At 35.4% G+C, this 14,699-nt stretch overlaps 1 protein-coding gene across 1 annotated transcript in view; it reads right to left on the bottom strand.

Moving 5' to 3' along the window:
- The window catches only part of ZC3H14 (zinc finger CCCH-type containing 14), a 35,954-nt gene extending 23,321 nt beyond the window's left edge, over positions 1 to 12,633 (bottom strand). The window contains exons 1-5 of the mRNA XM_070941192.1: positions 12,524 to 12,633; positions 5,491 to 5,533; positions 2,915 to 3,029; positions 1,803 to 1,843; positions 1,305 to 1,500 (exon numbers count right to left, since the gene is read on the bottom strand). Of these exons, the coding sequence (XP_070797293.1) occupies positions 1,305 to 1,500; positions 1,803 to 1,843; positions 2,915 to 3,029; positions 5,491 to 5,533; positions 12,524 to 12,559 (431 nt within the window). The 5' untranslated portion in view covers positions 12,560 to 12,633. The remainder of the gene's footprint in view (positions 1 to 1,304; positions 1,501 to 1,802; positions 1,844 to 2,914; positions 3,030 to 5,490; positions 5,534 to 12,523) is intronic.
- Positions 12,634 to 14,699: the final 2,066 nt, after the last annotated feature.

Here is a 14,699-nt window from a genome sequence, read left to right as displayed (position 1 = left end):
CTATCTATCTATCTATCTATCTATCTATCTATCTATGCACACACACAAACACACACATATAAAATCACATTAAATGACTAATACCTAATTGATATTAATTCCCCATAAAACAAATCATTTAATAAGTAATAGCAGAACTGGAAAGAGAATGTAGGGGGAGAACAAAACTTGATAAAGTTGAGGCACAGAGATAATTGGATAGGAAGGAAATAAAACAAATGTGTTAAAATGTGTTTTAAAAATAATGACATCCATTACCAAATAATAAGTTATCTTCAGGCTTCTTTTATTTATCCATTTGCATTTTTATCTATTTACCTTATATCTTCCATTATTTTCAGTGAATTTAACACTCCTATTCAGGTTATTTGGGGAGGAGAAAACATTCATAAATACAAGACCCACGCACAGGGACAGACACAGACACAGACATGTAAATGGATTTTATTGGCTTTCTTTAGAGAAAGCCATGAGACACTTTAACCCAGTCCTTTGTTCATAAATGTGGTCACAGCCAGAAAGAGATACAGGTAAACTGGGGAATAAACATGAACTACCTGGAAAAGCAGACATGATGCTCAGGAGCAATTTCACCAATCAGAATGGGCAAACCTCTCTTCCCATGATTCTTTCTGCCTTTCTTTTTGAGTGCCCAAATTGTTATTCAAACCTTTTGAATTTTCAAACTGTTAAAGGTGCCAAGTGCCTGTTAAGAAATCGAGCCTTCAAGACAAGTGTACATTGAGTTGCAGCACCTTAGATTATCTGAGTAATCCTTCCATCAGTACTTTATCACAGACCAACATCCCCATAATACAGATGCGCACCTCAATTTAAGCTAAACAGCTAACCATGATTTATGGATTACTCATGTGCTGTTATGTCCCGTTTTTCCACTCTTGCACCTCAGATCCTTTTTTATTCCCTCTTATTTCCAATTTCAAAGAAAGCCATCCGTCTGTTTCCAAGACTGTAAATTTAATTTTAAAGTATGTTTGCAGTCCTGAAGCATATATAAGTTATTGTATGTATGAACCATTGCTTTCTGGATTGGTTACAATGGAAAATAATGTTTGTCAGTAAATAAGAACAGAGGGGAAAATACACAAGGGGAGAAAACACAAACACAAAGCTTCACTTATCTGGGGCATTATACTTGAGGGAATCTAAGTAACATTAGCTATTCTTAAGACTACTTGGTGATTTTATGATGTAGCTGAGATCTCAACCACAAATGTTGTGATGTTCAATATTATTCATCTGCAATGTATCATTAACTCCTAATAACTCAGTGAGAATCTTACCGAAGAGCAGCAGCTCTCTGTTCCTGAGAACTAGTAGAAACTCGGAAGTCGATTCTTTCAGGTCGAGAACTTGAGACTGTAAGAGGCTGTAGGATTTCTTCTCCAGTCCTCTCCTCACTCCCACCGGATGCATTTTTGCCAGAGGAGAGACTGCTCTCAAAAATATTAGATTCAGAAGATTTTAGGTTTGTGGGCTCTAGGAAAAGAAGTAAAATTGGTTTCACCTCAAAATTAAGGGTGGTATTTATACAGAACTGCAAATTGCCTTCCACTGTGGATTCAATAAAAATATACATCCTCTTATTCATACTATACAAGAAACAATTTTTCAAATTCACATAACACTTTTTGTTACTCTTCTTGCCTAAACCATTGTAACCTTGTCTAAATAAACTTATAAATACTTTTTAGGGAATGCCAAAAATTTATATGAAAGTATGTGCGCACAGATTCTTTTCTCAAGAGTTATCTCAAAGATGGCATGTAGCCTTTATTTACCTGTAGTTACAGACCGAAGCTTATCTAAGACACCATGAAGCCTGAAAAATAAGAAAATATTTTAGTAAATTTTAAATTACAACAAATAAACTCAAGACCCCAAAGTTACATGCAGTTGCTGAAGGCCAGAGAAGCTGTCACCAAACTGTGTTTTCTATTATAAACTGAGAAAAGGGATCACCATATTATTTGTAATTACATTACAAGATATTTTAAGTTTATATGAAATCAAATCTAAATTCATTCTGACCTTTTTTAATCGTAAACCTGCCTACTTTCTGGAATATGTCTCCAAGTGTATCATACAAAGATGAAATATGGTTCCCAGCTGCTCAAAACATGCACACTTCTTGCTTTAAATAAAATTTCTAAAGGCACTGTAAAAGGGCTTTTTAAAGATAATTTATGTTTAAATTAGAAACTAATACTTCAATAATCTTGTGTTGTCCTATACATCTTCAAACAGATTTACAGGAAGAAAGTCTGTAAGTTTTGATTTTAAGCTCCAAAATCATTATACTTCCTCTGCCTACCTTGTTAAGATTTATTTTTCTAACCCATGAAACTAACTAGATTGCTGTCCATTGCACTGCATCCTTTTCAGACTAGCATGGGAAATAGAAAATATTTAGAACAGAAATAAAGCGACTAAACTATTAAAAAGGTAGAAACCTATATCTTCACTAGTGCAAACTGTATAGTCCCTGGGGGAAGAGGTTTATCTTGTTTTTGCAAGTATCATTTTTCTCTTGAGCATGCAAATTATAATATCCCCATTCAGAAAAAAATATTTTTGCTGTAGAGTTTTCAAAGATAATGTGAGAAGAATAAAATATTTCAGTGTAAGAATTCTTAATGTAAACATTTTCTCTTCCTAGAAGAAAACATTTCATACTCAACATGTTTCCATTTTTCAATTCTTTGCAACAGAACAATAAGCAAAAAAATGACCTACAGAGGAAAAAAAAAGTAGGAAAAATGTTTTCCCCTCCCTTCTCCACATTGCTTTTCATCTTTAAGGATTATTTTTTGCAATGCTGTAGTGCTGTACTATTTTTGTGCCTTATAATAAGCACATTTATCGGTACATGGAACAGATGGAAGATACATACCATACAGTAAATCTCACAGTGTTGTTTCCTAGAAAAAGGGAAAGATCCTCTGTCATCTGTTCCTGGCTCTTCTTATTAGCCACCATGACCATAATATAATCCGGCAGTTCTTCATCTGATTTAAAGAATAGAGAATAAATCTAAAAATTAAATGTTAAAGCAGCAACTATAGTTTTATTTACTTAATCTCCCAATAGGCTAATCAAACTATTTTCCCATCGTCATTCTAAGTCTATGAATGTGATGCACAGAGACCATTAAGAAAAATGTGTTCTTCAACTTTCAGGGAACAATGGTGAATTGAAGACAACTCCATAACAGCAGAGCTGACGGCCACGGTGAGAAAAGGAATTGATGAATGGATCACTTCCTTGGAACTCCTGTCCTGATCAAGAAGGCTAGGATTACCCACAGACTTCTCTCCAGCTCAGAGAGTCTGGGTAAAATCACCCTGCCTAAACCACAGTTCGGCACCTTCAAATGAACACTGGATTTGCCTACTTCCTCTCAACTACTGTAGAAGTCACTTATTAACGATTTTCTGGTTGTTAAGAATCTTCTGAAGGGCAAGTTTCATCACATTGGGTGAATTCCTTCTATCTGGTATTTTATTGGATAAAAAAAGTTTCATATAAGTTTAAGATTTAAAAAGGAAAAACTTTTCAAAACAGCAAAAGAAGGATTAGAATGTTGACTCTGGAACAGTTCTAGATGGACTTCAAAGAATATTTCCTATGCTTATGGGGTATTTAAAATTTTGTAAAAGAATATCTGAATACTGGGAAATAAATTTTAAGAAATCTTCCTGTGGGAAAGTTTTGCTGATTGGAAAATAAACATATGATAAGAGGGGAATTTGAAAGTTGATTAGAGGGAACCAGAAAGAATTAAAGATTACAATTAAAGAGAGCCATTAATACAATGGGGCAATATTATTCAACTATAGAAATTAAGGCTGCCTGGGAACAATGTACAGTCTCTCAGAAATTATCTACAAGTTTGTCTGAAAAAAAAATAGATATATGAGGCAGCTAAATTTTGTGAATATCAAAAATCCATCAAATGCTGATGGGCCAATTGCCCACAATGTATTCTCTGTAAATATAATTCAGTGTAATTCATTTAAATTTTATATATTATAACTTGGTTAATACTAGTAGCTTTAGATACTCTTACTTTGATGTAATTGTAGATGCTATCATATTTAATATAATTTTAATGTTTACATTATAATTTAATTTAGGCTGTATTTTGAACCTCAATTATAGATGTTAGCCGAGTTGTTTTAGAAATGTATTTTAATTCGGTCTTAAACTTTATTTTGTTTAGCATCTGTATTGGTCTATGACTGCAATAAACTGAATTGAATTGGATGTGAGAGGATATATAAGAAAAACAAATCTTACTGTATAAAACAGAGACTAATGTTACTTTGACTGAATTTGAAAATGCCAGAGGAATACAAGAGTGATATGGAAAAGAATGCCACAATGGATTTACATTTGCAACCAGTTGATGTCTTACTAACCAAAAGGGACATATAAATAATAAATCAGAAGAATGATTTGAAAAGTTTCTTATTTTGGATTTATGGAAGGGACATGTTAAACTACTGAAGCTGTTCCTGAAAGTAGACAAAGAGAAAATGATAAGAAATTAACTTTGATGGGATTAAAAAGCAAGTTTTATAAAAGTAAACTGTAGTAATATAAAGTGAATTTATTTGACCAAGGTTAAAATGTGTATGTTATGGTTCCTGCTAGCTCTTAATTGAACTTCTTTTTGATCAGGACTGAATTAGGAGAAAGATCTGTTTATAAAGGAAGAAGATAATCCTTTTGCTTTATTTCTAAGAGAAAGTGATAAGTACAAATAACAAAATGGATTTATTTGATCAAGATCAAAACGTGTGTTATTAATTTTTGTCAGCTCTTAATAAACTTTGGCTGATTAGAACTAAACAATGAGTTTTTTTATAATTGGATTATTGATAAAATATGAGATATGGGAAGAAGAGGTATCTTTTTTATTGAAATAGTAGACGAGCTATTAAGCTACTGAAGCTGTTTAAACTTATCTGGAAGGAGAGGGGAGTCAGCTTTTATATATCTTTTCTCTTATTTTCTTTTTCCTATCTGCACTTTTTCTTTTCTTTTTTATATTTTTATTACTTTGTATTAGTATTTTATCTTTGTATTTTAATGAAGTTATTATTTTAAAAAATTGCTCTTCAAATAACAGTTGGACTATTTTTCCAGATCAATCTGTCTGCCAAATAAGACCATTATAACCTTTCTCAAGTGTCACTTTTTTAATGGTAGCTTTTCCAACTGGAATGCTTTCCATTTTTTGTTTTCCTATGCTTTTAAAAACAGCTAATGTTAGCATCTCAATGCCCAACACACTCTTTTGAAAAGAATGCTGCTAACATAAGTTTACATGTTTTTTTTTAATTTTCTATTTTTATAATTATTTTCTAGCTGCCCTTAGAAAACAGATTTATGGAAGAGGAAAATACAAACCAGGCAAATAATTAAACAGCCTACATATCAATACAAAATTACTATCAAACTTACCAACGTAAGCTCCTAGTTCCTGTAGCTTCCCCTTTATAGCGCTCTATATGTACAGGACAAAAAGGGGAAAAAAACAAAAGAATTCTTACTTTTAAACCATCAATATTCTGAAATTGTTTCAAACATCTCAAAAATGAAATGTTAATTTTTTTTCAAAGGATCACATGAATAGCAAAACATTTTTAAAAACTTTATAAAGCATTATATTAATGCATGTGATAGGGCTGTACATGTTCCAAAAATTTTCAGAAGTGCTCTAGTCTAGGCCTTGCATCTTTTCCCTATTTATTAAAGTATACCAAATTTTCTTTGGACTTCAGTGCAAGCCTGAAAAAAAAGTTGCAGTTGTTTTAGAGTTGGATTAACTTTAATGAGTAAGCTCCTTAAATCAGACTGTTTTTTCTACACTTGCACTGAAGCCTAAAAAGAGCAAATTGCATTAATGAACAGCAACCATACACTATGCTCATGTGAAATCTTAAAGCACTTCTTCCCAGTTATTTTTATAAAAATGCACAACCCTGATTGTATGCCAGTTATAGAGAACAGGTTCCTCACTTGAAAAACTCATCTAAAATTCAGCACAAGGGAAACTAATAGAAGATGACAAGGCAGGGCAAGAATTCATAAGATTCAATCTGCTTGCAACATGAGGTGGTTTTTTTAATGATGCGTTTAAGGAGGAGATATACTATGAAAGCATTTAAATTAAATGTTTTCCTTTTTGGCTCAAAGATGATCTAATGAACATACTGACCTAGTTTACACATTGCATTATGATATAATGCAGTCTGCTAGGATTTGGCTTAACATGATGAATAAATTAAGCTCCTATAATGATCTATACTATAATAAATTATAAAAGCAGAGAAATGTAATAATAAACAGCTTCAATGGGGTTCTATGTTCATAGAATGCTATATTGCATATGATAATCAGATTATTTTATAAACTGATACAATATTTTGGAGACATAATATATATTTCAGCTGAGTATCCTTAAAGTTAGGAAAAATTTAGGAGATGTGTCAAGATTAAAACCAATTATAAAATAGTCAAATTACATGATAATTACGCTTTAATAAATCAAGCTTTAAAATATGAACTATAGGAAATACATAGAAATGGGGTGAGAAGGAAAAATCAACAACAGAATTGATTCTCAGCTGCCGAAGGAGATAATATAATCACTTGTTATCTATAAATTAAAGGTTCTGCAAATGAGATAAAGCTTATGATATAAGCAGCTGATGGCCAAGTCCCAGACTAAACAGACCAATGCCAAGAGAGATTACAAAACTTCTGAATTTTGAAGAGCTCCACCAGCAAAGTGAGAGCCTCCTTGATTAATGATTATATATAATTATCAGCAAGGAACATAACCAATATCCTAGATAAAACGCCAATGCCAAATGCAAGTGTAGATCTCATCCTTGGATTGCTCAATATCTCTCACAGATTCTGCAGTGTAGAACTGTTCATTTTGGATTATATAGAAGGGTGAAGTTAAATATAATTTTGCCTTAACTTTGTGCCTAAAAACTCTATATGCAACATCCAGAACCTGTGCACAACGTATCCAGAGTGGACCATGGTATGCAGGCATCCCCAACCAACCCTCCCTAGAATTGCATTTGCAACCCTTGAAATATGTTGAGTTCACACTGCTGAATTTCTATGGGGGAAAAATGGTAATGGAAATGAAAGGCCTCTTACAAGGCAGAAGATTCTCGGACCCATCCCTAAATCTAAAATTGAACACACATATAAAAAAGCACAACTTTCCAGCTCTACCCCTTCAAGTGATATAATCACATCTTCAGAAAGCCTTCTGTGGTCTGTCAGCAGGTTAGAAACCATAGTTTAAACTAAGATGGAGCATCTTAGTGACAAACTGCATTTATGTTTGCTTTTCATTTATCTTCTTAGCGCCACCATCACTGAGGTGGTGGTGGTAAATAGGAAAGGTGCTAACCTATATTTATTTCCTCTTGTCTTCAAATACAGAGCCAAAAGCAACTATTAAAATCAAAGTCACTAAGGGCAATATTATGTGCCCTTCTAGAAATTCTGAATATTTATACAGCGGTCTTTGTCCAATGGGATTAACCAGCAAGTAAATATGCAGATAAATGCATTATTATTATTACCCATTCTGTAAGTCTTGCCTAGCATCTTTGGTCATGTAGAAGACAACCCACATTTTGCTTTATGTAGACATAAATCTGCAATATTAAAACCATATAACCTATATAATCCACATATTTAGGTCACATTTCAAAGAGAAATAAAACCTCCATTTAATTATATATATTTTAACTGTTCTGAAAATACAACTCCAGCATAGGATTATATGATTTAAAAATGAGAAGTAGGTCATGCTCCTGGCACATCTTACATAAAAATAAATCTCAACTGATTGCACATAGGCTTTCTTTCAAGTAATCCAAGTCAATTGGACTGAAATGGGTGGCTATAGAAATTGAATAAATAAATCATGCAAAGAATCTCACTGTTAACATATTTTTCCTGACAAAAATTTCCACCCCTAAAACAGGACATTCTACACACCTACTTAAATTAAGTGCTTGAGAAATTACCCAGTTATGCTTTCAGATACTACAGTACAGTAGTACAGTGCGGTGACTTCTAATCATTCATTCAGTGACTGTTTAAAGTAACAGCAGCACTGAAAAAAAGTGACATGACTGGCTTTCACACTTACGACCACTGCAGCATCCCCACGGTCACATGATCAAAATTCAGGTACTTGGCAACCGGCATGTATTTATGGCAGTTGTGCTGTCCCAGGATCGTGTGATTACCATTTGCAATCTTTCCAGCTGGCAAAATCAATGAAGGAAGCCAGGTCCTCTTAACAACTGCATGATTCGTTTAACAACGAATGTGTGGCAATAAAGGTCATAAAATGGGGTGCAAATCACTTAACACCTTGTTAACTTGTTTAGCAACAGAAATTTTGGGCTCAGTTATGGTAGTAAGATGAGACTATCTGTGTTCTGATTTCTATGCTATTCACTTTATTAACAATGGAAGACTGTTAAAATCTAGTTTTTCCCTTAGATGCTAGATCAGGAGAGGAAGTGAGCTCAGAACATGCAGGTTTATAATGGAATTCTTATGGCCGCCAAGCCAAAAAGGTTTGAGGACCGCTGCTTTAAGGTACTAAAGAATGGTATTATGGCTGTGCTTCTACATCCTCTGAAGCATTTTTTGAAGATCAAGTCCAAAGCATTGCACAATCCTAAAACTTAGTTACTTGATATGAAGTTAATTTCAAGCAAACAGCTTTCATAACATTTTATAAGATGACTAGAGGGATCTGTACGACTGAACTGAAATACACATTTTTACTTCTGCAGAACCAAGTAAACTAATCACTTTCTTGATTGAGCCACATATTCTAAATTATCTGGTTTTGTTAGATAAGATTTTGATTGTTTATACTCAACAAATTTGCTGAGCAAAAGAGACAGAATTAAACATCGATTCCTGCAGCTACTAAGATATCATGCTACCTAGAGAAAAATAGTAAAAGAAAAAATACAGGTAATCCTTGAGTTATGACAGTTCACTTAGTGACTGTTCAAAGTTACTCGATAATCCATTTCCCAAGTATTTACGATAGAGTTCCGAAATTATGAATGTTGCAGCATCACAGCAGTCATTCATCCTTATGAATGACTGCAAAGGCACTGCAAAATTCACCCTGCCTATTCTCCCCCTAGCTCCCCACAATTGCTTCCCCACTCCCATCCTGCCACGCTGGATAATTTTGCTTCCAGCATCCAATCAGTTTGCAAGCGTTTTGCACACTGAGAGCGAAATGTTCTGAGGGCCGTGATGTCACACAACTTCAGGCCACCACTCTCTGAAAGAGCAGATGGATGCGATTTCGCTGCCTCAAAGCAGCCCGTCAGCTTGTAAACGTTTTGTGCAGAAACTGGAAATTTCTGGGAGCCATGATCTTGTATAGCAGAGAGGCTGGAGACAGCTTGCTAGATCTTCACAAGATAAGTGACCCGGAGTGGCAGGATGGGGAGGGGGAAGCAATTGTGGGGAGCATGAAGTATCTCAGTGGGTCAGGGAAAGCCTTGGGAGGTCTTAAGCAGGTGGTCTGTTCCATTACTAGCCCCCCCCCCATGGCCTTCCCCACCCTGAGATACTCATGTGCACTTAATGACCTGCATATTCGATTAGTGAATGTGGATTCAAAAGCAGAGAGTTCTCATGTTCATTTTACATGATTCACTCCAACGAATACTCAGATTAGGAATGTAACTGGCAGGCTCCATTACATTCGTAACTCAAGGATTACCTGTAACTTTGTAGGAATTAAATTGAACAAAAGGAGCAAGATTTTAAGGTACATTCGTTTGAGCATAAAATAAACAAAGAAAACCTTTGCCATTTCTTACCAAGTAAACTTAGTTTCACTACATGGACTATTTTGTTCTTTAACAATAAAGCTAATCAAAAGATCCCTGCTTCCAGGTTACTATAGTAACCATGCCAAGAGGATTTCTGTACCTTTAGGAATTGCATAGAAGAGAAAATTATGCTAGTAATTGGAGAAAATGAAATACAGCTTTTCTTGTCATAACAGCATTATGACATAAATTCTGGCATGTGACAAAATCAAAAGCTTTATTTTGACTAGAAATATATCCCTTCACTATTTTTCTACTTAGCTACATTTATATCAACAGAAGTATTTTCCAAATCAGTACTAATCTGTGTGGATTTCCAATTTACAAAACATTTTTTAAATAAAGAGCAGATTTTATATATGTATATAAACATTGGTTATCCATTCAAATTTTTTATGAATAATGATTGTATTTCGATCTGAAATTAAAAAAACAAAATAATTAAAAAACTTATAATTTGCTCATTTATCTGGAACAACTATAGTCCTATAAACATTTCAGCCTATTCACAAACTTTTACAAGCACTGAGAACCACAAGCACGTGAGCACAATTGATTGTGCAGTGACCAATACCCTACATCCTCCCTCCTTTTTCATTTTCTAACTTCCTGTCAAGCACAAGAGCTGAAGATCTGCACTTTCATTCGCTTGAACACACAGCCATCTCACTATACAGTAGAATGAAGAACTAGATTCAAGTAAATATGAGTACAGTGCCTTCCTTATGCAATCCATGGAAGTTTAAAAGTAAAAAGGCAAAGCTTGTGCAGTGGAAAGAACAAAAACATGCACCCCACTCCCTTGTGCCTTTATATTTGAAAGAATTTGTGGAATGGGCTTCATTTTTACATCAAATAAGAGTTTTGCTGGAATAATATATGAAGAAAGTTCCAAATTATTTAGGAAGAAATGGAAGATTCTTGATTAAGACTGTTGATGGCAAGGAGCACTTTCCTAAACTGAAATCAGTCTTGTTGAGCAACACAAGATTTAATGAATTTAAGAACTGTCCTGAATCAGACCATAAGTCCATCTGATCAAACATTCTGTTCTCACAATAAATCGCCAATCATATGCCTTGAAAAAGCCAGCAAGCAAGACAATACTCACCTGCTTGTGCTCCCCAGCCAATGATAATGTCAGGCATATTGCTTCTGATATTAAAAGTACATAACCACAATCATACTAATAGGCACTGATTATCTTTCCCTCTCCTCCATGAATTTGACCATAGTATTCTCTTTCACAACTCTTTAAATTTATAGATAGCACTGCTTCTTGTAGTGATTATCTTTTTATTTTCCATTACATGCTAAATGAAGCAATTCTTTCATACATTGTTTTTCATAATATTTACTAAAGAACTGTTCATTACTCAAGGCTGCGAATGATACTGTAGGCTAATATTATGAGAAAAACTGTCCTTGATAACTCTCCTTGCACCATAAACAATTCTGTGTATCTCTTCTTTTTAGTAAATATTATGAAAACAAAAGATATCATTTAGTAATGTGATATTGCTTGAAAATCTGTTTATGCCTTTTGCTGAAAGAAGTCTAGTATATCTTATCTTTAAAACTATTTCTTTAAATGATCCCAAATATTTTTTTTTCTTTCTAGTGCAGTTGTTCCATACCTTTCATTACCTGGAGCACCTCTTCTGCAGGTTTTTTTTTTCCAATTTGAGGACAGGCAATTTGGATCAAAACTGTATCTACTATGACCACAACATTCGAGCTAATAGACTTTAAGACTGTGCTGCATGTTACTTACTTTAAATCCTTCACTTTGAGTGAAGTGACAAGTCAAAAATGCTTAGACAGATAGATGCACATTGATTTATTAGATTATATACCACTTTTCATTCAGGAGAACGGACATTATACACAGTACTTACTCCTCACAACCACTCTATGAGGTGTGTTAAACTAAGGAAGACTGACCCCAAGTTACTCACAGAAGTACCTGGGGATTTGGGCAGGGAGACAGAATAGATACGTTTATTAAGAAAGACATTGACTAGATATAAAGGGAGAGATTACAGAATTAAAATTGATGAACGTGCATCAACGTGAATCGATAGCTACAGCTTTTAAGATACCTGCAGATTCCTGCTATTTTAATTTTTGCGTACAAAACTGTATTTTAACCGACCTTGTAGCAGCACTCCGCTTGTGGCGCCCATCAATTTCAAGGGATGAAGCGAGGAGGTGACCCTCGGAGAATGTCTATGGAGATTCTCAGTCATCCAGGTCATGGTTATCCCAAAGGTGCTTTCCAGCTGCCTCTTGAAAAAGCACCTTTGGGTTAAACCTCGGAGGCAACCCCCGAAAAGAAGCCGACGCGCGGCAACCGGTTTCGGACAAAGCAACTTTCGGCCCTGCCATTGGTTGCGGGGAGAATGAAAGGGGGGGGGGGAGAGCGAGTCGGGGCCCACGCGGAAAAAAAATGTGGGGGAGGGGTAAGCGCTTCACCCCCCCCCCTCCAAATTTTCTTCGCCCGCCTTCCCCTTGTGGGAGGGGGGGTGTCCCCTGCAGCCCTCATCGCCCTATGCCACCACACCGAGGTTTACGTCTCTCACCCGAATCTTCCGGCTGATCTCGGTGCCGATTTCCATGGCCACCGACACGGCCAAAGGCTTCCAGTCCCCACTCTTCCCGAAACCAGCTAGGCCCGACCCCAATCCAGCTACAGGCTGGAAGACAGAGAGAGAGAGAGAGAGGTGGAGAGGCAGAAAAAGAGTCGGGATAAAACCCAAGCAGGCCTCCGCCGACAGCGCCTCCTTTTGGTAGTGAGGCGGTAGTGAGGAAAGAAAGCTCCTCCTTGCGGGCTTCACTGGACTCTTAGCCGAAGCGGAGCGTCCACTTTGAGGACGAAGGCGGCGGAGGCAACACTGGTACTAACGCGCCCTTCACAAGAAGCTTTTCTGGGCTGATGCTTTTCTCTGGGGAGGCAGCCGGCTTGTGGGTTGATTGTGCAACCTCTCCATGTCTCCTGGTGAATTAAAAGCACATTTGTCAGCCAAACAGCTATTCACCTCGAGTGGGTTGTTATGGCAACATTCGCCACAAAGGGTGTGTCGGGAGGTAGATCGAAGCCCATTTTCCAAAGGAAAAGAGGAGAGTCGAATATTTTAGATTGAGAGGCATTGTAAAGACCATTTTTAATAACATTTGTCCAGGTTTGAGAACTATATTTCCTTCTTGCATTTATTGTACATGTCATTCCATAATGTTCTGTAGGAGCACTTGAAAGAAATTTTTCACTCAGTTTGAGGGTTTGTCTTTTTCACTTAATATTTATAAACTTTTATTGTGTTTTCAGTGTATTTGATGCTAGTTTTAAAATAAGCAAAAAGTCTTGTGGCAACTTAAAAATTCTAACGATTCATTATGGAGTATTTAAAAATGTATTACAGGTAGTCCTTGGCTTAAGATCACAATTGGGACCAGCAAGGTGGTTGTTAAGTGAATCACATCCAGTTTTACAATGTTTTTGCCACGATTGTTAAGAGAATCACTGCAGTTCTTAAGTAAATGGTCATTAAGTGAATTCAGCTTCCCCCTTTGACTTTGCTTATCAGAAGCCAACAGGAAAGGTCACAAATGGTGGTCACATGACCTTAACATAAATACATGCCAGTTGCCAAATGCCCAAATGATATGACTGCAAGGATGTTCCAATGGTTGTACGTCGCTTTTTTCAGTGCCACTATAACTTTGAAAGGTCGCTAAATGAATGTATTTATGAACTTGTAGTTGTTCTGGTGACAACACATGTTTTCTTACAATAGGGCTGTATTAAAACTTGTGTGTACCTCCGCTATCTATGATGAATGGACAACAGTTACAAATAATTTCCTTTTTTGATTAATCTTATTGTGATCTAAGGTGGTATTTCTTTTTGATTGCTTCCTTAGGTTATTATCTCACTGAAAAGGATGCAGTGGAGATGAAGGGACCGGACAATTAGTACATTTGATGGAGGAAAAATCAAAACAAGAGCAGTCTATAAAGACATTGTTTTCTGTTATACCTATTAAGACCAAATTGGAAATTATCACTGAAGAGAGGAGTCATACAGAAGATTTATATAGTGGAGTATTGATTCTGACTTTTTATCAAGAATGATTATACTGCTCAGATTCTTAGTTATGCAAACAATGGGTTGAAATTTAAACTAAAAGATCTTTTCAAAGACTTAAAAGGTTACAAAGCACTGAAATACTTAGAACTATTCTAAGGAAGGAACAATGCAAAAAGAGCAAAAACATCCATTCTGAGTATAATAATCTTGTAACAATGATACAGATCATAAAGAAATGTTAACTTCTAGAAGTGTCCCAGTCAGTACTTTCAAGAAGTTTTCATACTCTGCATGTAATTATTGATATAAAAAGCCTTTTTTTCCTAATGTGACTAATTTGTGTTTTTTCTTCATAATTCTCTGCAAGTATCTGCAAGAGGGAAGCTAGATATCTTTACACTGTTATCAGCTGACAAATTACAATTATTTTTGCTTCAGATTACAGACATTTTAAAATGCACCCACTGATCCATCTATAGTATATTGACAGTAAACCTAATTTAAGGAGAAGATTAAAATATTTTTCAGAACTGTAAAAATAAAACCAATGCATTTGGAAAGTCTGACTTTAATCAGAAAAGCTTAGCATAATAAAAAAACCTGATCAGCTGCTATTTATTGTAAACCCCATATATATTTCTGCAATGGCCTTTTAGCCAAAGCAGCAGCTG

This window comes from Pituophis catenifer, unplaced genomic scaffold, assembly GCF_029215685.1.
Source record: "Pituophis catenifer annectens isolate HBS135680 unplaced genomic scaffold, rPitCat1.0.hap2 SCAF_1, whole genome shotgun sequence".
Lineage (NCBI taxonomy): Eukaryota > Metazoa > Chordata > Lepidosauria > Squamata > Colubridae > Pituophis > Pituophis catenifer.
This window is presented reverse-complemented; position numbering and strand designations above follow the sequence as displayed.